General features: G+C 44.4%; 1 protein-coding gene across 1 annotated transcript in view; it reads left to right on the forward strand.

The window, feature by feature from the left end:
- LOC133378865 (uncharacterized) overlaps window positions 1-26487 on the forward strand; it is a 38734-nt gene that overhangs the window by 10164 nt on the left and 2083 nt on the right. Inside the window, exons 8-13 of the mRNA XM_061613479.1 lie at window positions 12706-13229; window positions 14821-14916; window positions 15269-15499; window positions 19810-19832; window positions 22011-22129; window positions 22962-22994. Of these exons, the coding sequence (XP_061469463.1) occupies window positions 12706-13229; window positions 14821-14916; window positions 15269-15499; window positions 19810-19832; window positions 22011-22129; window positions 22962-22994 (1026 nt within the window). The remainder of the gene's footprint in view (window positions 1-12705; window positions 13230-14820; window positions 14917-15268; window positions 15500-19809; window positions 19833-22010; window positions 22130-22961; window positions 22995-26487) is intronic.

The raw sequence follows: 26487 nt of genomic DNA on the forward strand, positions 1-26487 counted from the left end.
CCCATTATTCAGTGTCTTGCACTATGGGATGATCGAGAAGAGATCCTGCCCTCCTCTGTGTGACAACCTTTCAAATACTTGCAGAGTGCTATCATATCTCCCCAAGACCTCCACTAGATACCAGATTTTTAATGCTTATTGTATCTGTATGTTTATTTTGTACGTCGCCCAGAGTGGCTGGATAGCCAGCCAGATGGGAGACTAAGAAATTCAATAAATAAATAAATAAAGCAATCCACTGTTTTTCACTGCTACTCAGGGAAGCTAATGTGGTATTCTAAGCAAAATCTTTGACGTGACCCATTTGCTTGTATAACATTTTGTCGAAAAATGAAGAGCCTGCTGTAGGAGTTCCAAGGAAAGAGCAGAGGCATTATAAGGAATTCCAGGGGTGGTGGTGGTACATTCCATTTGTACGATTATTTTCTCTGAGATGAACTATAGTTAATAGGCAGATCCATCTAAAGAGTTTGAAAAAACATATTTTGTACAATATGCCAATGTATTTGAGGATGCGTTTCATGTTTTGCAGTGTTTAATTCTATTAAAGATTTTGTTTTCTGTTGCTCTTGTGTTATTTCAGACTCAAAAGTATAAGACCCTCATACATTCCACATAACCCTGCCTCCAGGTTGCTCTCCCATTTTATCAACACAGCAACCCTGCGAAGTAGGACAGGCTGGGCTGAGGGATGGCAAACAGGCCTCTTTATCAGCACCTTAAACTGTGCCCCTTTCTCCTATACATGAATGGGGCACACAAAGGTCTGAATTCAGCCTCACCCTGGAAAGCAGCCTGGGCTCAAGCCACACACAAAAAAGATGGGTCTTCAACTGGTGGGTCCAGACCCACTTCCAGCCTTATCTAAGGTGGGTTGCAAGAGCAGCACTTACCACCCTACAAAAATATCATAAAAAATTAAGAAATGGGTCCCCAAATGCCGGTTTAGTTTAAAGGTGGGTCCTGGGCTGGAAAAGGTTGAAGACTATCAGGATGGAGTGTCATGTAAGTCTGCAGGTGGGGAATCACGCTTATAGATGCGCCCCTACAATAACAGTAGCGATATAACAATAAAATCTGCAAGTTAAAAACTAGGATACTACTGTGGGGAGGAGGTACAAGGGTATATCCTTTCTCCCCGATGTGCTACTTGGCTTCTTTCTTCTTCAGTTTTTGTTATTGTTGTTAAGTTATTTGTTATTGTTTGTTATTGTTGCTAAGTGGGAAGGATTCAAAACTGGTATTCCTCTGTACTTTGAAATGGTACACTACACTCTGTCACTCCAGGACCAGGCCTCAAGTGCAGGAGTGTACATTCTGGCTGCTGATGCTTCTCCATCATCTCCCAGATGATTCTTTCAAGAGAGGAGAGTGCTTTGGAGAGTCTAGCCAGGTGCTCATCACTTTCCTTTGCAATCTCCTTCTCCACCTCTTTCATCTGGACCAGCAGAAGCTTCTCTTGTTCTTCCGGAAACTGACATCGTTTTCTGTATGCAGCCTCTATCTTTTCCCTCTGTGCTTCTGTTAATGGAAAGAGCAGAACAGCAGGACAATATCAGGAATAAATGTAATCTGACTTTGCAGCAACAAGAGATCAGTTATAAGAATTCCCTAGGAAGGGCACTTTTGACATTTCAGAGTCATCACTCCAGCTTATGGTTTGGCACACCCCCTGCGGGCCATTCTGTGGGGCAGCGCAGCTGGTTCCTCTCTGGGGGAAGGCTCGTCTTCCCTTGAGATTTCATGAGGTCACATGAAAACCCTATTCATATGATTGCCATAAGTCGGGATCGACTTGAAGGCAGTCCATTTCCATTTTGTGAGACCTCTGGGGATGGGACGAAGTGGTGGCCTGCTTAAAAGCAGCTTGTTGAGTTTCTGAAGATCGAAGCTTGGAAGGCAATCTGAATCAACAACTGCAAGGTTGCTATTGGCACTATGGGGTACCTGAGGCAGACTTACATCGCTCCTGATTATTTCTGGTTTGGCAGGCAACTGCCAGGCAAGGCAGGGCAGTGACCAGACTGGGGGGGGGATTTAACCCTGAGAGCACCTTCCCCCCTGTTAGCACTGGTCTGGCCAGTGGCCTCAAGCTGCCCGGTTTAGGATGCATGTGACCCACCCAGGCGGGGGGGGGGCAGAATCTCAACATCCTGGTGGTATCCACCATTTTGAGTGCTTCCCCCAGCCTCTGAAAGCTGAAGCCGGGGGACAGTCCAAGGAGGTGGCTCAGCCGCTGGAGTGCTATTATCCTGCAAGAGCCTTGTCCACAAACTTTACTGAGGCAACTTGGGTTGGTTGTCTCACTCCCCATCTCTACCATTTCTTTTAAGCAGATGATGGTGTGACGTCCTTCCCTGGTTCTCCCTGTCAGGTTCTCACCTGCTTGTGGCTACTGCCTTTCACTAGGCACCACCAGGGACATCACCAGTCAGGACCGTCCTTTATATGGTTTCTCCACTCCGCTCTAGCACGGATCTCACTAGATCCCACTGCTAGGCAGCACCACCAGTCACTTCCTGTAACCAATACTCCCAGAGACTTTGCCTAAGCCTCTCTATTGCTTGTTACTTTGTGACTATGTGCCTATGCTGTTCCCAACCCCCTTGTATCTTTATATATAAAGCAAACAACTCTGGGTTGCTCTGGATACTTGACTTGTCACAATATCTCCCTTCACCGCTGCCACCATTAGATACAGTTTCTGTTCAGCCTTGGGAATTATCTTGCCCTCTCTTCTGGTCTGTATATTCCCCAGCCAAGGATCAGGCCTTTGGTAAACCAAATAAGTATTTATTTAATATTAGAAATAACAAGATTACTTAAGGAATGTTTCACAAGCGTATGGTTTCATATATGGCCACTCTTTATGTTTCTGTTCCTATATATATTTAAATATCAGCCAAATACAATCCAAACTTCCCTCAGAACTCTGCCAACCAACCCTCACCAAACGACCTCACTCCAACCAACTCAACAACTTCTCCTGCCCTCATCACTCACAAACCTCCATTTATACCTTCAGCCAGCCAACCACTCAGCCAATCATCATCCAGCATACTGCAGCTTCTCACCCATGTACTCCCCCTTTCTCTCTCAGTCAATTACCATACATCACCTAATAGACCCGCACTTACCATATTTACAGATGCTTAACCTACAGGAACATCACAGATGTCTCCTAAGAAAAGAGCAGCCATGCAAGGAGACCATTCCTAGGAAGACAGGAGTGGGTGGGATGAGAGCTCAGTGTACAACTGGGGCTGACACAGAACTGAGCCTCAGGAATGGCAAGAACCCCGAGAGATACTACACAACATGTCTCAGGTTACATCCCAGCACAACGAAAAAGCAGGATCTAGAGGTCTAGTTGACTTTCCTATCAACCTGTAATGGGGTCTCCCTCTGCCAGGACAGGATGGACATGGTTTCAGGATGTCAGGTCCAGCCTGACGCTTCCGGTAGCTTGGGCTTTGGAGTATATTTCGAGGGCCACTTGTGCACCAAGCACTGGCCCTAGTCCTAGGCAGCCATTGGGATCACCCAGCCAGCACCTTATCTTCCTTGAGTTCTTTCCCATCTTGGTGGCTCTGTTCATTTGGAGGGAGGCTTTTGAGAATAGGAAAGTATGGTTTTGGTGTGACGAGTAGGCGGTTGTCAGGATCACTGACAAACAGTCTTTGTGCACTGAGTGGGTCAGATGCCTGGTAAGGGAATTTGTGCCAAGATGAAGGAGGTGTGAAAATTGGAGGGAGAAACATCAATAATTTAAGATACGCATACGATACCATACTACTAGCAGAAACCAGTAATGATTTGAAACAGATGCTGATGAAAGTTAAAGAGGAAAGCACAAAAGCAGGACTACAGCTGAATGTCAAGAAGACTAAAGTAATGACAACAGAAGATTTATGCAACTTTAAAGTTGACAATGAGGACACTGATCAATACCTTGGCACAATCATTAACCAAACTGGAGACAACAATCAAGAAATCAGAAGAAGGCTAGGACTGGGGAGGGCAACTGTGAGAGAACTAGAAAAGGTCCTCAAATGTAAAGATGTATCACTGAACACTAAAGTCAGGATCATTCAGACCATGGTATTTCCGATCTCTATGTATGGATATGAAAGTTGGACAGTGAAAAAAACGGATAAGAGAAAAATCATTTGAAATGTGGTGTTGCAGGAGAGCTTTGTGGGTACCACGGACTGCAAAAAAGACAAATAATTGGGTGTTAGAACAAATTAAACCAGAACTCTCACTAGAAGCTAAAATGATGAAGCTGAGGTTATCATACTTTGGACACATAATGAGAAGACATGATTCATTAGAAAAGATAATAATGCTTGGAAAAACAGCAGGGAGTAGAAAAAGAGGAAGGCCAAACAAGAGATGGATTGATTCCATAAAGGAAGCCACAGACCTGAACTTACAAGATCTGAATAGGGTGGTTCATGAGAGATGCTCTTGGAGGTCACTGATTCATAGGGTCACCATAAGTCGTAGTCGACTTGGAGGCACATAACAACAACAACATGCTTGGGAGCTAATATCCCTTTTCAGCCTGTTGCACTGCAAATACAAAAAACATTGCTGACACACTGCCGCTTTCAGGAGGAGGGGTTTTGAGGCTTAGCACCAGGGCATGCATCGCCCCAAAACCACTGTCGGAGGGCCTGTGAAAACTTGGAACAAATTCATCATGCAGGTAGTATTACATTCAGTTGCACATCCATGTTCTGCTCCTATGCTATAGAGAGGGAGTCCTTCTGTAGGTTTTCCAGGGCCCAGGATTTCCCAGGAGCATGACCCGCATTGGAAGCGCTGGTATGCTGCTACTTGTCCGAACTCAGGACACAAGGCCTGGCACTTAAGACTCTTGATATACACCTGGCTGCAATTTTATTTTTCAGCAACACCCAGGGCTTTTCTGACCCCCACTATCTCTTTCACGACTGAAGGGTGCTGGAGATAACAAACCTGCCTTGGCAGGATTGTAGGAGACCAATCACATACTCCCTCCTGTCATGCCTGGCAGGTCAAGCCACATCAGGGTGCTGGTCGGAATCCTGTTTAGAGCAGCATTTTTTGGCAATTTGCAGGTGGATGAATTCACAGCTGTGGCCAAGGGCAACAAATCACGCTGGGCCTTACCAATTGGCAAGGACAGTGTTAATATCAAGATCCACCAAAGGGCAAAGAGTGCTGCCCTTTTCCTTAAGGCCCCTCCTGCAAAGGGGCCTTGCCCATGAGAGATATTCAGACCTATTCAAAACTAAGACCTACTGGGCATTTCTTTCATACACCAAGGTTTCTCGCCATTAACCAAATGCCAGTTTGTGAGTGTCCGATGGCTGTGCCTCACCAAATTGGGCCTACCCACCCCCACCTGATAGGAGCTGCTATTTCAGGTGGGGGTTTCAGGATCCACAGATAAAAGCCACTGGGTATATCCATCCCCGGCACATACAACAGTGCGCTTATTGTGTTGATTGTGTCAGACATCACCTCCCCCTTGCTCCAAATGAGACAAAGGACTTTTACTGAAGCTGCAGAGCGTCTTTCAGGCACGCCGAGGGCAGGCATCTGCCTGTAAAACACATGGCAGACATCGAAGAAGCCTGAGGATGGAGCTACCAGGAAGAAGAGGGGATTACTATTGCCAACTCCTGTCTCCTCGTACTGCCACTGCTGACGACACCCTTGCTCAGAATGAGAGGAGAGGTCTTTTCGTGAAGCAAAAAGAAGCAAGGCTGCAAAGAAAAGCCGCTTTCTTCTTTCCTTCCAGGCAGCCAGCCTGCCTGCCTTTCTTGGTTCCTGCTTCGCTGCTTAAAACAATTATTCTTATTCATGAGGCCACCCAGATCTCACCTTTGGCCCAGACAGAGCCAAGGAGCAGTGAGAAACCTCAGGACTTGCTTGTCCCCTCATCTCTGAGGCTAAGTGTGTGTGCCAGCATCCCCCCTTTCTTCCACCTACACTCCACCCTCCCAATCTCTCTCTCCAAGATGCTGTGGCACTTGAGTCTCCCCTCCCACATGCCCAAATGCATGCACACCGACAGATGCTTGCAGGAGGGGCAGGTGTGTTTGTGTGCGTGTGTGTGTGTGTGCTGATCTGTCTTCTGCTCCCTTCCCATTCCCTAAGTGCACGCTAACCAAGTCATCAGTTCGGATAATAATCCCAAGGCCTAAAAGCACTAGCCCTCCTCCCCAATCCACCCTTTTGTCTTCACAGTCTAGCATCCCCACTACTACCACATTTCTGCTTCTTGATGATGATGATGATGATGATGATTTTTAAAAAGCTCAGCAGGTTGGCTGAGACAGGGGTCCACATACTGCAGCTTAAATGTATTTATTTATTTAACTATTATTGCATTTATATCCCACCTTTCCTCCAGTTGCTCTAGGTGATTCACATGGTTTCCCCCTCCTTTCCATGTTATCCTTTCATCAACCTTGTGAGATAGGTCAGGCTGAGAAACCGTGACAGGTCCAAGGTCACCCAGTGGACTTCATGGCTGGGTGGGGATTTGAACCTCGTTCTTAGTCCAACACTGTAACCCAGTGGTGTTGGGAGACAGGTCAGTACATCTTCAGACAGTGGGGGGGGGGAGATAACAATTTGATTGGACCCTTGCATTAAGAAAAGAAAGCAACACCTCTCTGTCTGCAGGGAGCTTATTATGGAAAGGGATATTTGGAGATGTGATTTTTGCCACACACCCTTTTTCAATTAAAAGAGACTAAAATTACAATTAGCATGGGAGGGGGTCATGAACTTTTTTGAGCTTGCAGACAGGGTTCCTGTGATGCCCCTGTAATGTTTGTACAGTATATATGGTAAGTGCTGGTTTTGTAGGTTAAATATGGTAAGTAGAGTGAGTTGAGGGGGAGTGCTCATGATGGAATGTTGAGGAATGCTGTGTTGTGATTGGCTGAGCGGCTGTGTGACAGTTAGGAGTGTACTGTATGGGGTTTTGGGCTGAAGAAGGTGAGGGGTGGATGTGTTTTCAGAAGGGTAGTTAGGCAGGTTTAGGACCAAAATATACAAAGTGAGAGTAACTAGAACACGTTGAAGATCATTTAAATGTAACCACACGCATGCTGACTGAACTTAAAGTAATAATGTGTGTTAGTGTCTTGCAGGAAAAACAAGAGTCCTGTTCTTGGCCTTTTGGCCTCTCTGTGACTCTAAAACAGGGGGTCTCTGTTCATCATGCTACAATAAATGTAGCAATAAATAAATGAGGGGGGGCAGAGAGAGCAATGGGCTGCATAACCTCAGAGAGAGGGGTGGCGGCTGTGGGCTGAACAATTCTCAGCGCTGATGTGCCTGTCCCTCCACCTTTATCTTGCTGTAGATAGCCGGGACGAGGTCCAGAACATCCAAGAAGCACGCACAGCAGGATCTTGGTAGGGATGCCTTTATGGAATCATATGGCTTCCTTTATGGAATCAATCCATGTCTTGTTTGGCCTTCCTCTTTTTCTACTCCCTGCTATTTTCCCAAGCATTATTATCTTTTATAAAAGATTATTCTTATTTTGTATAATCTTTTATAAGACGTTTCATCTTGATGCAATTAAAAAGCATTCAATTGCTTCAGCAGGGAAAAAAAGTCATTAAGTGGTCTCCCTCAGTAATGTTCAAGTAGTGGTGGTGGTGAGTTTGGAAACCCCTGGTCTATTGCCTTGCTGTCTGGTTGTGAGCTTACAGGATGCGTTTGACTGGCCAGGGTTGGATGCTGGGTTTGAAGAATATAAGGAGAGCCCTGCTGGATCAGCCAAAGGCCCATTTAGTCCAGCATCTTGTTTGCACAGTGACCACCAAGATGCCTGTGGGAAGCCCACAAGCAGGACCCGAGTGCAGCAGCGCTGTCCCCACTTGTGATTCCCAGCAAATGGTACACACAGCCATATAGCTTGTGATATGAAGGGACTTTACTCTGATCCAACGGGGCTCCTCCAGCAGCATTGTGGCATACTTGTGTGCAGGGCTGGATTACCCACTAGGCCCCTGCATTAGTGCCTATGAAACTCCTACAGGTCTACAAGAAAGTTTGGGTTCTACAAAATAAGTTAATTAATGCAAATTATTGTCTGATGTAGCAGTTTAATAGTGAATTAAATGTCTGGTGTGAATGTGGCCTGAGTCTTAGCAAATAGTGGCAAATTCAAAAGTGCAGGGTCTCTTCATAATAGCGACTCCATGCCCTCTCACAGCTATGCCCACTTTCCATCTTCTCTCATCTTCCTTGTTCTCCTTGTCATCTCCAAGTCCGCACTTCACTACAATAGATGTCACTTGGAGCTAATAAGGGGGGGCTGCATGTTAGCCATTGAGAAGAGTCTTCTCAGGGCCTGGCTCACTTTCTTTCACTCTGTTGGCTCCAATCATCATAAAAGGACAATGACTCGATTCAGTGGCTAATGTGCCCCCCTTTCATGCTGATTGACACATATATAGGAATCTGGCTGGGACCCTGGTCCCAAAAAAGTTAGGGGTCTATGACCCCCCCCACAACCCTGGATGACTACATCTCTGGTTAGAAGTAGGAAGAAAATAAAGTGTCTTTTTGTACAACATGCAATCAAGTTAAGGAATTCAGGGCTGGATGGCCACTAATTTGGATGGCTTAAAAAAAAGATGCATCTATGAAGGATTATGTGTATGAAGCACATGATAGCTAAATGGAATCTACATTCAGAGGCTGTATACTTCTGGTTGGCACATCCTGATTTGCTTATGGGCATTTGAAGTAATTTGTTTGGGTGCTGTTGAAGACAGAGTAGTTATGTTCAGATGTAATGCTAAACCATGGTGGCATATTGTGTGAATGAACAGCTATAGGTCACATACTCTCTTGTCCCATGCAATCAGAAGCAAGGGACACATTTGGGAGCTATTTGGGAGCTATTTGTTGTTGTTATGTGTCTCCAAGTTGACTACAACTTATGGCGACCCTACGAATCAGTGACCTCCAAGAGCATCTGTCATGAACCACCCTGTTCAGATCTTGTAAGTTCAAGTCTGTGGCTTCCTTTATGGAATCAATCCATCTCTTGTTTGGTCTTCCTCTTTTCCCACTCCCTTCTGTTTTTCCCAGCATTATGGTCTTTTCTAGTGAATCATGATGTGTCCAAAGTATGATAACCTCAGTTTCATCATTTTAGTTTCTAGTGACAGTTCTGGTTTAATTTGTTCTAACACCCAATTATTTGTCTTTTTCGCACTCCATGGTATGTGCAAAGCTCTCCTCCAACACCACATTTCAAATGAGTTGATGTTTCTCTTATCCTCTTTTTTCACTGTCCAACTTTCACATCCATACCTAGAGATTGGGAATACCATGGTCTGAATGATCCTGACTTTTGTGTTCAGTGATGCATCTTTGCGTTTGAGGATATTTTCTAGTTCTCTCATAGCTGCCCTCCTAGCCTTCTGATTTCTTGACTATTATATCCAGTTTGGTTAATGACTGTGCCGAGGTATTGATAATAATCCTTGACAAGTTCAGTGTCCTCATTGTCAACTTTAAAGTTACATAAATCTTCTGTTGTCATTATTTTAGTCTTCTTGACGTTGAGCTGTAGTCCTGCTTTTGTGCTTTACTCTTTAACTTTAATTATCATCATCGTATGTGGGCGGGTAGGAGGCGACAAGGGAGGAGGTGCAGAATGAGACAGGGTGGAGTGGAGAAAACAATTGTTTAAAAAAATGGAGTGGAGGGGAAAAGGAGCCAGAGGGCACGAACATGGGTAAAGGAGAAGGAGGCAGCAGCAGAATGGAGATAAAGAACTGTGGAAGTGAAAGATGACATGTGTGTGTTTGCACTTGGTACACAAAGTGGCCTCCACCACCCTCTCTGGCTACTGTGCTGCATTTGCAGTGTTTTAACATTTTTGCATCTCAGGGGAAATGTTTGCTTGGGTGAGTCTCCCTTAGTTGGTGGCAGGGCAGGGTCCAGCAGGTGGTTAAGTGAGAGAGATTATGCTTGCTGGCTGAGTGGGGGGGGGGTTGCACTTGATTTTACATGCAAAGATCTGAGTAGTGGCCTCTGCCTCCCTCCCTTACCAGTGGAGAGACCACCATTGCTATAAAAAGAATTATTCTACTCCATCTGTATGTGTGTGTGTTTATTTTTAATGTTGTTTTAGGCTATTTAGATGTGCAGCAGCCAAGGCCAGCACCTTGTAGACTTTTTTTAAAAAAGTAACTGAAATGTAACTGTAGTGATTACTTTTGAGAAAAAGTAAAGTAATCAGTTACTTTCAGAGCAATTGTAATTGTAACGGTAATTACTACTTTTTGGGCCATGTAACTGTAACTGTAACTGATTACTTTTTAAAAGTAATCTTCCAAGCTCTGCCTTGGAGCCTATGTTGAGGAACAATTTTAATGGCCACAGTGGATCGAATTAATCGGTGATCTGTCCAGCAGTCATCGGCACTCGTCAAGGCCCTAGTGAGGAGTACATCACAATGATCTCTGGCACAGACAATTATGTAATCCAGGAGATGCCAGTGCTTCGACCGAGGGTGCTTCCATGATGTTTTCAATTTATCTTTCTGGCGAAAGAGTGTGTTTGTAATAACAAGATTATGCTCTGCACATTCAGTCAGAAGTAGAATGCCATTCAGGTTGCTATTGCCAACTCCTTCTTTCCCAATGGTTTCTAGCCATAAATCAAAATCACGCCCAACTCTTGCATTGAAATAGCCCAGGAGGATAATTTTAGCCTCCTTAGGTATCTCTGATAAGATGGTGTCCAGATGGGTATAAAATTTTTCCTTGATGTCTTCATCAGCATCTAATGTTGGTGCATAAGCACTTAGAATAGTTGCCTGCTGGTTTTTGGCGAGTTTTAATCAGAGAGTTGAAAGTCATTCATTAATGCCAGTAGGAACTTCTGACAAGAGCTTCACAAGATAATTTTTAATAGCAAAGCCTACTCCATGTATTCGTCGTTCTTGTTCAGGCAGTCCTTTGCAGAAGAAGGTGTAACCTCCTTTTTCTTCCTTCAATTGTCCCTCTCCTGCTCTTCGAGTTTCTTGGAGTGCTGCTATGTCAATATTAAAATGTCTCAACTCCCTTGCGATGATGGCAGTCCTGCATTCAGGACGTTCACTATCTGTATTGTCCAGCAATGTCCATATATTCCACGTTCCAAAGTTCATTTGTCTTTTGCGACCGCTAAGTGGTGACCCCACTGGACGTGGTGATCCAGTCAAGGAGAGAGATGAGGCAGACTATGTTTAGGGCACCTTTTCTAGCCCCCTCCCCATATGGGGTGAGCAGAGTGGATCCTGAATAGGACTGCTCAGTCGTGGATACAGCTGGCAAACTACTCAACTGCCTCGGTCCTTGAGCCAGGATGACTGAGTCTGTATCTACCGCCCATGTGCCGGTCCATGACTAGGGGCTTCCGGATTTCACAGTCCTGCCCCTATTGCCATACGCCTGTGCATGAATTTGTTTTATGTCGGGAGATTGGTGCACAACAATCAACACACAATCTTAACAGAAAAAGGCTTTGATCCAATGGCATGGGATACCATGACGATTGGAAGTCTTTTATCTGCTGCAGCCTTCATCCGCCTTCACAGCCGTTGTAACATACACATTGTTATCCTCCGCCTGTTCTGCCGTTGAGGACATTCTTGGATCATTCTTTGTCTGGTTCCCCTCCCTTGACCTTACCGCCATGGGTGACCCTGCTGGGAGTACATGACTCCCAATGGCATCGCTCATAGGGTTCATTGGAACACACAAGCCCACTCACCACTACAAGGTGAAGATCCATGTCCCCCTTCTCACCTTTTGTCCCAAGACTGTCTGACTTTGGTTTCTGGATAGCCACCCACAAAAGATTTCAGTACAATCCCGTGACTACACAATTCCTCTTTCTTCAGCCTTGAACCCTTCTGCACAGTTAACATGCAGGCAAATCAAATCAGAATCCTCAGGAATCCAGAATATGAAGCTGGATGTTCTTGTAGGGCCCGTTTGAGGAGGATTTTTAATTTTCTTAATTGTTTTGTATCAGTTTTTGCATTTAAAATATACCAACATTGAGGCAAATCCACACTTCACATGTATGAAAGAGTAGCAGAGAAAATGATGTACCAGCATCAGAAGTGAGTATAATACACTTCTAATTTTTTATTTATTTATTAATAATATTTATAAACCATGAAACAATACTTCAGCTGTATATAAAAAAAAGTAAAAACATATAAAACAGTTCTGGACAGACGGAAGATTAGATTAGATCAGGGGATGGGTGGGGATGGAAAGAAACTGGACCTGCAGAAGAGATTAAAAATTTACCAACATCGACCTTTTCGCACATAACTTATTCTCAGTGGCTGGGCATTTTTGTCAAAATGATGCACCGGGAATATGCACAGAAGTGGAGTTTTAGGCTATAATGCGCTTTGGCGTTTTGCATCTGTACGTTGCGGCCTGCAAGTAGAAGAAGTAATTGGGTGGGAGGGGCTTGCGGGCCTCAGATTCATTCATTGGCTTTCAAAGTAGTTGAGGTTGACTTAAAACTGATAGAAAACTCGCGTATCTCCAGTTCTCATAGGAAAGTCGTTCCTTACATTAGGAGTCACGAACTACGCCCATTCATTCAAAACGATCCTATATGAAGGAGGCGTGGTTCAGCGATCTCCACGACAGCGGAGACGCTAAGTCGCCTCCTTTGAAATTCCTCCAAAGGAAACGCCTAGTTGCTTACAGAGAAGAGAGAAAACGAAAGTAACTCTTCCTGAAAAGGCCACCATGGCTGTTTCTGGGGGTCCCGTTCAGGATCTCTGTGAGGAAGCCACTTGTCCCATCTGCCTGGAGTATTTCCGGGATCCAGTGATCATCCCGGAGTGTGGACACAACTTCTGCCGAGCCTGCCTGAGCCAGTGCTGGGAGAAATCCGAGGCAGAGGCTTCCTGCCCTCAGTGCAGGGAAAGGGTTCCACACAGGAACCTCATCCGGAATCGGCCGCTGGCGAATGTTGTAGAAATACTTATAGCCAAGAAGAAACTCGGCCTTCAAGAGGAAAAACGGGTAGAAGGAAAGGGAAGAATCTGCGAGAAGCACCAGGAGCCCCTGAAACTCTTCTGTAAAGACCACAGAACCCCGATCTGTGTCGTTTGCGACAAATCCAAGGAACATGAAAATCACAAGGTGATTCCTCTGGAAGAGGCTTCCCAGGAGTACAAGGTAGGAAATCGTTCTGGAACTTGATGGGGGTGAGAGGAAGAATAGTTATGGATATGTGGGAACTGCAACAAAATATGGTACTACATCCTCCCCCCACCCTTTGCCAAAAAGGAATTCTCCAGCAAGAGGTTCTGTGCAGTATCACAGAAGTCAAATTCTGAAACCCTGGTCAATAAAAAAAATTTTTTTTGTCCATCTACTGGAGTGCACACATTTTTGTTTCAAATTTAAAACCAATAAAATGTCCACTTCTTTGGACTTTGACTATACCAAATGAAATCTCATTTAATACATGCAAAAATTATCTCATATAGAAAAAAGCAGCCAAATGACACCTTCCCCCAAGGAAAAGGTAAAGCGATTGAGGATTTTTTTTTACAAAAAAAGTCTATTAAGCAGATTGAGGTGACATGCGACATTTATTAATAGTGTGAGAAAAGTGGAGAGAGAAATGTTTCTAACTTATGATTTTAATGTAATTCATTTATGTCCTGTCTTTCCTCCAAGGAGCTCGAGGCAACGTACGTGGTTTGTCTCCTCCATTGTATCCTAACAACAATCCTGTGAGGTGCTTTAGACCAAGGGATTGTGACTGGCCCATATACATTTAGATCCATAGACTTAGTGACAAATGATGGGGGAGGCCTGTTGCCTTCATTGCCTGCTGCTTATGGGCTTCCTAGAGTCATGTGGCTGGCCATGGTTGAAGAACTTAATGTTAGACTCACTAAGTGGATCCTTGGCCTGACCCAGGAGGGTTTTCCTCATGTCTGTGTTAGAGCTGCGGGAGGAGGAGGTGGGGAAATAGTCCAGGGTCATGTATATTTTCCTGGAATGAATGAACAGCAAAATCCTGTGCATGTTTACTTAGAAGTAAGCCCCACTGTGTTCAATGGGGCTTACTCCCAGACATGTGGACAGTGGGTTGCTGCATAACGATAGCCATCTTCAGGTGTTTGCCTGAACACATGAGGGTTAAAAGTGTTAAGGGGACTGGACACACATGCAAGACCCGGCTCCGCTGTTTCCCTGCATGTCGGCTGGAGCAACTCCCTTATGAGGGAAAGTGACAACATTTGGGGCTTTTCAGTTTAGGGAGGAAAAGGTGACTAACCTGGGGATATGATAGGTGTCCATGATTATGCCTCATGTCACGTGGAGAGGAAAATAAACTAGGTGTTGCGTGCAACTAAGTTCTACTCAGAGTGGACCCATCAAAATTAATGAAGCGAAGTTAGTCACATCCATTAACCTCAATGGGTCTACTCTGAGTGGGACAAGCCTAGGATACAACCCCCAAACCGCACATTTCTCTGCTTCAACATTGGACAGTTCTCCAGCATTTGGGCTTGAAGTTGGAGGGTGAGAGTCCCTTCTCTGCCCTCTCTCAAAGGGGTGTTAGACCAATACTGAGTCTGGTAGCCTATTTGATCTGCTTGTATGCTACAATGGGATGAAGAAGGCCCTTGGGAGATTCCCTAAAACACACTGGAATGGAGGGCGGGGAGCAAGGTTGTTGTTTAGCTTGCCTCTTAAATGTATACCAAAATGCCTAAAAAGGAATCAGAATGGGATTTTGTTTCCTCTTCAGAATTGGATCAGCAGCTGCCTAGACAATCTGAGGAAGGAGAGAGAGAAAATCCTGACATTCAAAGCAGATACTGAAAAGGAAAGCCAAAACCTGCTTGTAAGCATCAGTATTACTTCGAACCAAAAAAGTACTACAGCCTAGAATCAATATCTGGGGAAAGTGGATATGAAATGTAGAAAGAGATACTGTACAGTGTTTTTCAAGTGAACTGTTTGGAATGGGTTGATTTCCCTCAGAAAATGTTAATCAAGGACTATTCTAAGAGGAGGGGGAGGGCTTGTTAAGTTTTTCTGAAGCTCTTTCCGTGCTAAATATTGATGTGATCTCTCTGAAATGCCACAAGTACTCTTCCATGGGAATTCTCATAACTGATCTCTTGAGGCTGCAAAGTCGAACTGTATTCCTGATATTGGCCTGCTGTTCTGTTCTTTCCATTTACTTGTTGAAGGAGCAAACTGATGCAGAGAGGGAAAGGATGATGGCTGCGTTTAGACGGCTGCGCCAGTTTCTGGAAGAACAAGAGAAGCTTCTCCTGGCCCAGATGGAAGAGGTGGCAAAGGAGATTGCAAGGAAAAGGGATGAGCACCTGGCTAGACTCTCCAAAGAACTCTCCTCTCTCGAAAGCAGCATCCAGGAGATGGAGGACAAGCATCGGAAACCAGCCAGTGAGCTCCTGCAGGTAAATTCTGATACTGGGATGACAGAGTGGAGTGTGCCACATCAAAATACAGACAGGGGAGGAAAGTGCTCCCCTAAGTCTTCTCTCCCCCTCCCCCATGCTATTCTAGTTTCAATTTGCAGGGACTTATTTTTGTTACATAGAGGAGCACTCATAAGTATGAATCTCCACCTGCAGTTGGAAGTGTTAGACTCTGTCCTAAAACTCACTTTTAAACCAAAAATGCATATGGGGGGCAGGACATAGCCGCTGTGGCTAGTAGCTATTGGTTTTTGTTGTTACGTGCCTTCAAGTCGATTACGACTTATGGCGACCCTATGAATCAGCGACCTCCAAGAGCATCTGTCATAAACCACCCTGTTCAGATCTTGTAAGTTCAGGTCTGTGGCTTCCTTCATGGAATCAATTCATCTCTTGTTTGGTCTTCCTCTTTTTCTACTCCCTTCTGTTTTTCCCAGCATTATTGGTTGTACTTTTAGTCAGTGTGAATTGAAAATATACATAATGAAGCATTAAATAATGTCACTTTTTATTCATCACAAAAACAAATATGATGATGATGCTATTTATTACCTACCCTTCACCAGAAGGTCCCAGGGCAGGTTACAGCAACATAAGCTGCATCTATCTATCTATCTATCTATCTATCTATCTATCTATCTATCTATCTATCTATCTATCTATCTATCTATCTATCTATCTATCATCTATCTATCATCTATCTATCATCTATCTATCATCTATCTATCATCTATCTATCTATCATCTATCTATCTATCATCTATCTATCTATCATCTATCTATCTATCATCTATCTATCTATCATCTATCTATCTATCATCTATCTATCTATCATCTATCTATCTATCTTCTATCTATCTATCTTCTATCTATCTATCTTCTATCTATCTATCTTCTATCTATCTATCTTCTATCTATCTATCTTCTATCTATCTATCTTCTATCTATCTATCTTCTATCTATCTATCTTCTATCTATCTATCTTCTATCTATCTATCTTCTATCTATCTATCTTCTATCTATCTATCTTCTATCTATCTATCATCTATCATCTATCATCTATCATCTATCATCTATCTCCATCACCATCACCATCACCATCACCATCACCATCACCATCACCATCACCATCACCATCCTTTTTCCAAAACTGGCACTCACGGTGGCTTCCAGATAAAAGCACACATATAATTAAAAACATACAAAAGTCTAGATTAAAATCAAATTAAACAATTTACAGTATTAAAACCATTCATACATACAGTTAAAATAATTCAAACTCAGTTTAAAATAGTACAGTTAGGCAACAGCAATGCAGTACCCTTCAAGACCTGTCCTTAACAGCTTTCAGTTCCAAAGGCTTGTTGAAATAAAAAAGTCTTTGCTTGCCGACGGAAGGACTGCAAGGAGGGGGCCATTCTTGGTACCCTAGGAAGGGAGTTCCAAAGCCTCGGGGCAGCCACCAAAAAGGCCCTATCTCGCGTCCCCACTAGTCGTGCTTGTGAGGACGTAGGTATTGAGAGAAGGGCCTCTCCTGAGGATCTCAGGGCCCGGGCAGGCTCATATAGTGAGATATGGTCTGACAGATAGCCTGGACCTAAGCCATATAGGGCTTTATAGGTCATCACCAGCACTTTGAATTGTGTCCGGAAACAGAGTGGCAACCAGTGGAGCTTTTGTAACAGGGGAGTCGCATGGTCCCTGTAACCAGCCCCAGTTAACATTCTGGCTGCAGCACGTTGCACCAACTGAAGTTTCCAAACAGTCTTCAGAGGCAGCCCCACATAGAGCGTGTTACAGTAATCTAAACGGGATGTAACTAAGGCATGTGTCACCGTGGCCAGATCAGACAGCTCAAGGAACGGGCGCAGTTGGCACACTAATCTTAACTGTGCAAAAGCACTCCTAGTCACCGCAGAAACCTGGGCCTCCAAATTTAAAGCTGAGTCCAGGAGCACACCCAAACTGCGAACCTGTTTCTTCAGGGGGAGTGTAACCCCATCCAGCACAGGCTGAATCCCTATTCCCTTTGCCTTTCGACTGACCAGGAGCACATCTGTCTTGTCTGGATTAAGCTTCAATTTGTTCGCCCTCATCCAGTCCACCACTGATGACAGACACCGGTTTAAAACCAAGACAGCTTCCTTGGAGTTAGGTGGAAAGGAGAAGTAGAGTTGGGTGTCATCAGCATACTGATGGCACCGAACTCCAAACCCCCGGACAACCTCTCCCAGTGGTTTCATGTAGATGTTAAATAGCATGGGGGACAAAACTGAGCCCTGAGGGACCCCACAGGCCAACAGCCAAGGAGTCGAACAGGAATCCCCCAGCACCACTTTCTGGGTTCGTCCCTCCAGGAAGGAACGGAGCCACTGTAAAACAGTGCCCCCAAGTCCCATCCCAGCAAGGCGGCCCAGAAGGATACCATGGTTGATGGTATCGAAAGCCGCTGAGAGGTCCAGCAGAACCAACAGGGACACACTCCCCCTGTCCAGTTCTTGGCGTAGGTCGTCCACCAAGGCGACCAAAGCCGTCTCCGTCCCATAACCAGACCTGAAACCAGACTGAAATGGATAACAATTTTTTGAAGGAAATGAAAGGAAGGAGATAAAAGTAAACCACCCAAAGTGGTGAACAGAACCTGGGTGATGCCAGGGCATTGGGACTCCCGTTTTAAGTGTTCCACCCATATGCAACGCTGCCTCCTCTTCAGCACTCTGCTCAGGAAGCTCCATATGACAATAATAATAATAATAATATGTCAAACAGAATGTAAACAGGTGAGGTTTCTCCCATAATTGTGTTTCTATCCTAGAAAACTCTTTAATATAATTTGTTTAATTTCTGCCTGCTATACATCTGTTAAAGGCACAAGAACCTCCCCCAATGTCAGCCCTAAACCATGCAAAGTTAAGAGTAAAAACAACAAAATTTGGGCAAGGCAACTCAACATATCTGTCTGGTGACCTCTCTGGCGGCTACCATAAAAAGGGTTAATAATTCTTTAAACAAGCAATTTCAGCTTACCCATCATTTTTTTGCTCCCTTATTGCCTTGGGTCAGCAACTAACTCACAGCCTAACCTACTTGATAATGGCTGTTGCTCCACTGAATTCTAGAGGAGTTACTTCTGAGTAGTCCTGGTTAGTATTTCAGCCTTGTATTATAGACATCAATTTTTACTTCCTTCAACCAGAATGATGCATCTTTGTTTTATAGAGCCCCATGTCCCCCTACCCAAAAAAGTAGTACAGCTTCAAAGCTTCTGTAGAATCTGCTTTGATTACTGCAATTTGATTTACCTAGGAGTAAGCCCCATTACATATGAAGAGACTTACTTCTGAGTAGGCATGTATACGTTTACTGTAAATTAACTATAAAGTGAATGTTTAATGAGTGGCCAGGTGTGCATTCTTGGGGGTACCCCCCCCCGGGACTCTATTCCATTACTCTTTTGGCTGGCCGTCTCCTCCAGGGTGCCCCTGTCTCTACAGCCAGAGCCACTCTGCTCAATTGATCTTCCCTTGCTGCCACTAAGAAAAGTGGCAGGGAGAGGGACTGGAGCTTAAATCAGCCCAGCTGGCCCCTTCTCTTGATGCGCTCGCTCCAGCGCTGTGCTGCTCCCACCCCCCAAAAAAGTAGTACACCTTCAAAGCTTCTGTAGAATCCGGTTTGATTACTGCAATTTGATTTACCTAGGAGTAAACCACATTAAATATGAAGAGACTTACTTTTGAGTAGGCATGTATACATTTACTATAATTTAACTATACAGTAAATTTTTAATGAGTGCCCAGGTGTACATTCGTGGGGGAACCCCCAGGGACTCTGTTCCATTACTTTGTTGGCAGACATCCTCTTCCTGGGATTCCTCTGCCTCTACAGTGCTGCCCTGGGCTCCTGCTGGGAGGAAGGGCGGGATATATATCAAATAGTAAATAAAAATAAATACAGCCAGAGCCTTCCCTCACTGCCACTAACAAAAGCGGCGGGGAGAGGGACTGGAGCCTCAGTAAGCCCAGCTGGCCCCTTCTCTTGATGCGCTCGCTCTAGTGCTGTGCTGCTCAGCTCTGTGTGGCAGGAACTGACTGTGCTTGCTGGAAGGGCAGGCTCACAAGTTGGTGGTGCATAGACCAGCCATTAATTAACTTTAAAAATTAATAAATAATTCTTCTCTTGGCTCTTTGCGACCCCCTGTGGATGACTCTGGTTCAGCATTTAAAATAGGCCCACTCAGTGTTCTGCAGGGAAATGCCTCCACTGAATTGCTTCTCTCTCTTTTCCTCCAGGATATTGGGAGCTTCTTGCAGAGGTAAGCAAGAAGAGAAACGGAAAGAACACGAACCCTCTTGCTAAGGTTTACTGCCCGGGAACAGTCTCCGCCTCACCCTTTTATGTTTCTAAAGGTCTTTCTCTGCCCACTGGTTTAACTTACTCTGTGTTGGGCTCCTCTTCCTTTGCCCAAACGGCCACAAACACTGGGAATGTTCAGTTTTTATTAGCGATTAGGCCTTAGAGCACACTCTAATAATTACCCCCAGCAAAGCCAGAGATGCATCTCCCTGGGCATTAAAGCAGCCTCCCAGGATTGGGCCTTTAGGCACTCCCCCAGTGGTCAGCCAGTGGTCCCACCCAAGAGCACTTTGGTGCCCAGGAAATACAGTCCAACAGTACCTTGTCAGGGGGCTTTACCTTTGCCTTTCTGGTGCCAGCATGTAGGGAAAAAGTACTGTTTCCCTTCCATGACAGCCCCACCTCCCTGCAAGGGTGAGGCAACGGAGTCCGCTGAATGAGGCCTGTGTCCTCAGCACTGCCTCCCCCCTTCAGGGACTCAGGAGGGCTCCCTTCTTCAGGCATGGCCTACAGCTCACTAGGCCCCCAGGTTCCTCCAGCTTCCTTCCAGTCCACGTCCCATCCAGGGCATCAGCTGAGCACAGCCTGCAGCCTCATGCCACTCCCCTTTGCCCGCTGGTCACTCCACCTTCCTCCAAGCATTCCCCCCCCCCGCTTGCCTTTTGCTCAGCCAGAATGCCAGCCAGCCCTCTTTCCTCCTGCATTATAAGGCAGGAGTTCCCAAAATGTGGTCCGTGAGCTTCATTCAGGTAGTTCGCAGCATGTCCACGTTAAATATGTTGATTTTCAGTTGTATTTTTATTGCTTCTTTTTTTCTTATCTTGTATTTTATGGTATTACAATTTGAATTCTATGGAATGCAAATTGGAATATAAGAAATAATCAATAAAATTACAATTAAAAATCACAGAGCGCATAGCACAGTGCATTACTACTGCTACAACAGGCAGAAAAAATCATTAATGGGTCCGCCAAGACCCGCAGCAATTTTCAAGTGGTCCGTGGAGGGAAAAGGGTTTGGGAAGCACTGTTAGGAGGAGTTCTGAAGCCTCAAGGCCAATAGCTGCGTCTCCTCCCAGCTGTTTCCTGTCTGCCTTCTCAGGCCACCCCACAGGGAGCGGAAGGTGGTTGCCTTGTCTGCTTCAGTGCTTCTTCCCAGCCATCCTCTATGGGCAAGCCGGGTTGAGGGGGGCCCTGATTCTGCCTCTATGGAGGTGGGAAACACAGGATGCAGCAGGGGGGTCCCTAGCAGTCATTCACACTCCACAGTAGTTACTTGCGGTGGGGGCATCCCAAAGGCATCTGTAAATATATTTTAGTGTAATTAATCTTTATCTATTCAACATGTTTCAGACTTCTACAACTTTTCAAAATACACAAAATCATTTTACGACTGAAAAACCCAATCACTCATACTATTAATTGTGGAAATACTACACCACATTATTTACAAGTACTATATTCATCACCAATAGTATTTTTAAGTATAATCATCATATCTCAAACAAATATACCTAATTTTCATTGGGAAAATCCTTCATACACTGCAGAATTCTGCAATCCACACAGCAAAGTTATTTTGTTCTGTTTTCTCTTTTAAGATGGGTCTAATCCTAAAATTTCTCTCTGTCTAAATATCCTGTGTTTCATTCTCTTTGAACAAGCTGAATTGCATGTATTTTTTTAACGTATCTTCCTACATTTGCTTCTGTATATTAGAAGGCTTTGCCTTTAGGATTGCAGCCGTAACTTGTTTTATTTGTGAACCCTTTAATTAAAAATCTAAGTGGTACACTAAAATACAACATAAAACTGATAAAATAGCATCAGCAAAACAAATACAACTAAAACCAGTAACACAGTATTATAAAAATATAAAAACTGGAATTCATCAATAAGCTTATGGGTCAAGGAAAGCCTAGGTAAAATGATAGGCCTTTACAAGAGACTAGAGAACATTCTATGAATCCACAAACCATCTGGATGTCACATTTCACCATGGTAAAAACCCTGACCTCAGCTCTCCATAATATATCCATGAAGTGGAGATAAACTGACATCAGGATGAGGCCTCTGACTTTAAAGAAAGGTTCTTGCATTGGAGGAATGGTGAGTTAATGTTTTGTTTCTCCACCAGGGCTTTGGCAAAGGAGAAGTTTCAGAGTCCTGCAGCTTTTCCTCCTGATCTGAAGTGGAAGATCTGGGATTTCTGTGATATAAACCCCTTTCTGGAGGGAGTCATGAAACCATTCAGAGGTAACAAAGAAGGGCTGCATGGGTTTTATACTGGGCATTAAAGATGTGTATGAAAGCCTCCTGGTCAGTTGCAGTATTAGCAGTGCCAAAAAATAGAAAATCAACCAACTGAAAAAGCAACAATTTTATTTCATTAGGGAAAGGACAGAATTCAAACTCACTCCTGCAAACACCATTTAGACCTTATCTGGATTGTGATCCAGAAATACAAATCTTTGGAAATCCTATTCATGAAATTCCTAGGTCGGGTGGAGAACCTTTTCTGGCTAGAGGGCCAGATCATAATCTCCCTAAACCCTGGTGGGCCTAAGTTGAGCGGTGATGCTGCCCTTTGAACCCCACTTTTCGGGACTTCAAAGCAAACCACAGGACTTTCAAACACAGAGGGGATTGAAGGTATGCTTCAATCTGCCCTCCAGCTGATAGAAATTGGTATTGAAATCTCTGGTCCAGGGCCAAGGATGCCTGGGTCTGACAGTTCCTCAAGGCTTCTGGTGCTGGGGAATGCTGCTGGTGGGTCCTGTTCCTTCTCCAAGGAGGAAGGAGGCTCCAGGTCTGGGCAGGGTTGAACCTGCACCCTAATGCATCATTCCTGCCTTGACTTATGCAAGCTGTAACACGGGGAGAACCAACATAGTGGTGTCCAGAGATTTTTGACTACAACTCCCATCAGCCCCAGCACGGCCAGTGCTTAGGGATTATGGGACTTGTTGTCTACAGTAACTGGAGGGCACATGTTGGCTACTCCTGCTATAATGCAATGAGCCCATATTGTTGTTAACCAGATAAGGACAGTGGTATGATGCTGTTTCTCTTTCGTTTTCTTCTCCAGACACTCTTGGAGCTGGACTGAAGCTGCAGAAAGGTAAATTTTCTAGGTTTGATGGAAGCACAATTCCCAGGAGAGATGGGCTATTTCTCTGACAGGCCAGGCCATTGGAGATCTTCTATCGATTTCTGTTTTCCCTATCCCTAGATAAAGCTTCCATGTCTGCCTTACAGGTTTCTGTCACTTTCAGGGAGCTATAAATTGTACCTGGGGTGTTACACTCACCCCACTTCTCTGGTCAGTGAGAAGTTCCAAGTGGTTTCCTTTAGAAATAGATGACTGGAGGCATATAGCATTCTGCCATATCTTGAGTATATTTACCAATATTAGACAGGTTGAGTTTAGGTGGTGGGACATAATTTTCCAACACTCCAGCAGGCAAGTCCACTGTCCCACATCAGACATCCAGAGAGAGGCAGCCGACACCATAATATGCTGTAAGGTTACCGATCCCAAATTCAGCTCGCTGTATCTCTTCCTTGGTCTCTGACTCAAACTGCAGTTTTCCTTCATGCATAGACGCCTAGATTGCTTCTGCACCATACATTTAAAGCACTCCTATACCACTAACTGTCATGGCTTCCTCCAAAGAATCCCATGAACTATAGTTGGTTAAAGGTGCTCACTGCAAATACCTATATTTCCCAGCACCCCTAAACTATAGTTCCCAGGATTCTCCATGATTGTTAAAGTGATATAAGAGTGTTTTAAATGTATGGTGTGGATGTGACCCTAGATTATTTCATGCTGAGATGGGGGAGGAAATACGTCTCCATTCAGGACTTTCCAGGTATTTTCTAGCTATTTAGCCAGGCTTGTTTTTTAAAAAGTACCTGGCAACTGTGCCAAACCTACAGAGGAACTCTCCACCAGCACATCTTGGACTTGATGGCCTTATAGGCCCCTTCTAACTCTATGATTCTATGAACTGGCTCCCTTAACCCTCTCCTGTCCTACCTCCCAATGTCACAATGCGGGGGTTGTAAAGGACATGCTGTACTCTTCTCCTGCTACAACTGCCAGGCTGGGTAGACCAGCTGTGCAAGGAAGGCCTTGGATACACAATTGCCACATTTCCTTTAAGTTTCCCTCTAACCTTGGGTGGAAATGAAGTCTGAAGGTGCAGGGCAAATACTTATGAGGGAAGGCAGAGAGCACCCAAGTTTCACCCATCTCTCACCGGAGCCTAAGGCAGCTTGCTTTTGTCTGTCAAACCCTACTTATCCACGCACATAGCGTGAAGCCAAATGGTCTAAGCAGACAAGGGGAAGATATCCCTTTGAGTCACGTAAGAACCCTAGCAGCCAATTTTAGGAGAGTTTATTAAGAAAAAAGGTTTAAGAGAGCAAAAGGGGAAAAAGCAAACTGGTGCATGCAAGAAAATGAACACTTGCAGTCTACCTATTCCATTGGCTCCCTCCAAACAGGCTTATGGTCTCCTCATGAGTAATGTCGCTTCCTGGAGCATCAGATCAATGGTGAGGGAGGGAGGAAGGAATGTTGGTAACTGCACTGCTAAGAGGTGGGCTCTGACTGACAGGTGACCAATCACAGGAGTTGCACACAGCCCTGAAAAAAGTGCCTTTGGGGGACTAGAGGATGAAGCAATCCAGGTGTCCATGGTGGGGAGATGGGGGCTGTCAGAGTGTTAACTCCTGCTGGGGTGGGTCAGCTTCCCTGCTAGACAATAATCTTGCCTCAGCCTGTATAGTGAGTGAATTGACCTCTCTATTTAATCATAATGGAGGGCTAGAGAACCTGGGTAGTCTTACAGGGACAGGCTAGAGAAGGGCAGAACTGCCACACAGGGGGAAATGAGAAGAACCAGGGGAAACTGCCCGATGGGAAAGCAGAAGTTCAGCCTGGCCCAGTGTTGCACATCACAAAAGGGATCTTAGAAAAGGTGCAGAAAAGCGCAGCAGAAAGAAGCTGCTGCAGTGTTTGTTTATGAAACTTCTGCTCCCCTTTTTAGGACAATCACTTTACAAAGTGGTGTACAAACAGTAAAATAAACCAAGAACTACCAATACAACAATAAAACTATAAAATCCCATTACATTTAACAATAAAACCTGGCTAAAGCAATCACTGAATAAATGGCCTACTTTCAGTTCAACATCCAGCATTATACTTAATCTCTAAAACCCAATCTAAAAAGTGTGGGTTTGAAGCTCTTTTTAAAGAAACCCCAGAAGACGCTAACTTTGCCTGGAAATAAAGTCCATAAGGGGGACCCGTGCAGTGCAGGCTCTATTCCTTGTGGCTGCCAGCCTGAGAGATGATTAGACTGGGATCTAAAGATGCTGACAGGGCTTCTGCCTGCCTGTTTAGTATGTGAGTCATGAAGAGAAATGCTAGTTATATTGCCGATCCGATATGGGGAACCAGGGTGGAGTTGTGCCTCTAAGGTGACTTATGGGAATGGCAGGTCCCAGCTCTCTCGGGTTGGTTTACTAGATTCATTAAATTACTTTTTAATCCTAAAGTGGGTTACAACAATAAATATATTAAAACAATCCATCCATAGTATAAGAAATATCAATAATAATATTATATACGTGTGGGGAAACTTTTTTCAGTGTGAGGGCCTCATATCTTTATGGTCAACTTGGGGGTTTTGTGCCAATGGTGGGCAGAAACAGTAAGGGGTGTGGCCTGGAGCAGAGCTTGGAAGATTACTTTTTTAAAGTAATAAATTACAGTTACAATTACATGGCCCAACAAAGTAGTAATTACTATTACAATTACGATTGCTCTGAAAGTACTGATTAGTTTACTTTTGCTCAAAAGTAATTGCTACAATTACATTTTAGTTACTTTTTTAAAAAAAAGTGCTTACAAGGTGTTGGCCTTGGCTGCTGCACATCTAAGTAGCCTAAAACAGATTAAAAATAATCACACACGCACAGTGGGTAGTTGAATAAATGCTTTGATCCGTAAGATTAACAGAATGGCAAAACAGAATCTCACATACCCCCACCACACCCCCAGCAATGATGATACCCCAAGACACATATTTGTTGTTGTTATATGCCTTCAGGTCGATTCTGACTTATGGCGACCTATGAATCCTTTTGTTGTTGTTGTATTCATAGGGTTTTCATAATAAGAGGTATTCAGAGGAGGTTTACCATTGCCATATATATATAAATTCACATTATATACATATAATTCACTTGAAATCAGATTTTACACTTGAAATGCTGCTTTTACAGTACATTTCTGTCATGTCTCAAAAGGATGCTCAAAGAGATGTTGCCTCCTCCGGCTCTTCCTCCACTCCTGTCCATTTTTAAACAATTGTTTTCTCCACCCTGTCTCACTGTCCACTTCCTCCCTCGTTGCCTCCTAAGCACCCATAGAGCACGGGGGAAGAGCGACGCTGCACAGAAGCCAGATTTGAAGCACGTGATTTTTATTCACAAATCAGAGGAGCAGAAGACTTCCCCTGCTCCCCCCCAAGTAATGCCCCAAAGTAATGCTGGAAACATTACAATTACTCCTCAAAAGTAATGAAGTTACTACTTGT

This window comes from Rhineura floridana, chromosome 3 (assembly GCF_030035675.1).
Source record: "Rhineura floridana isolate rRhiFlo1 chromosome 3, rRhiFlo1.hap2, whole genome shotgun sequence".
NCBI lineage: Eukaryota > Metazoa > Chordata > Lepidosauria > Squamata > Rhineuridae > Rhineura > Rhineura floridana.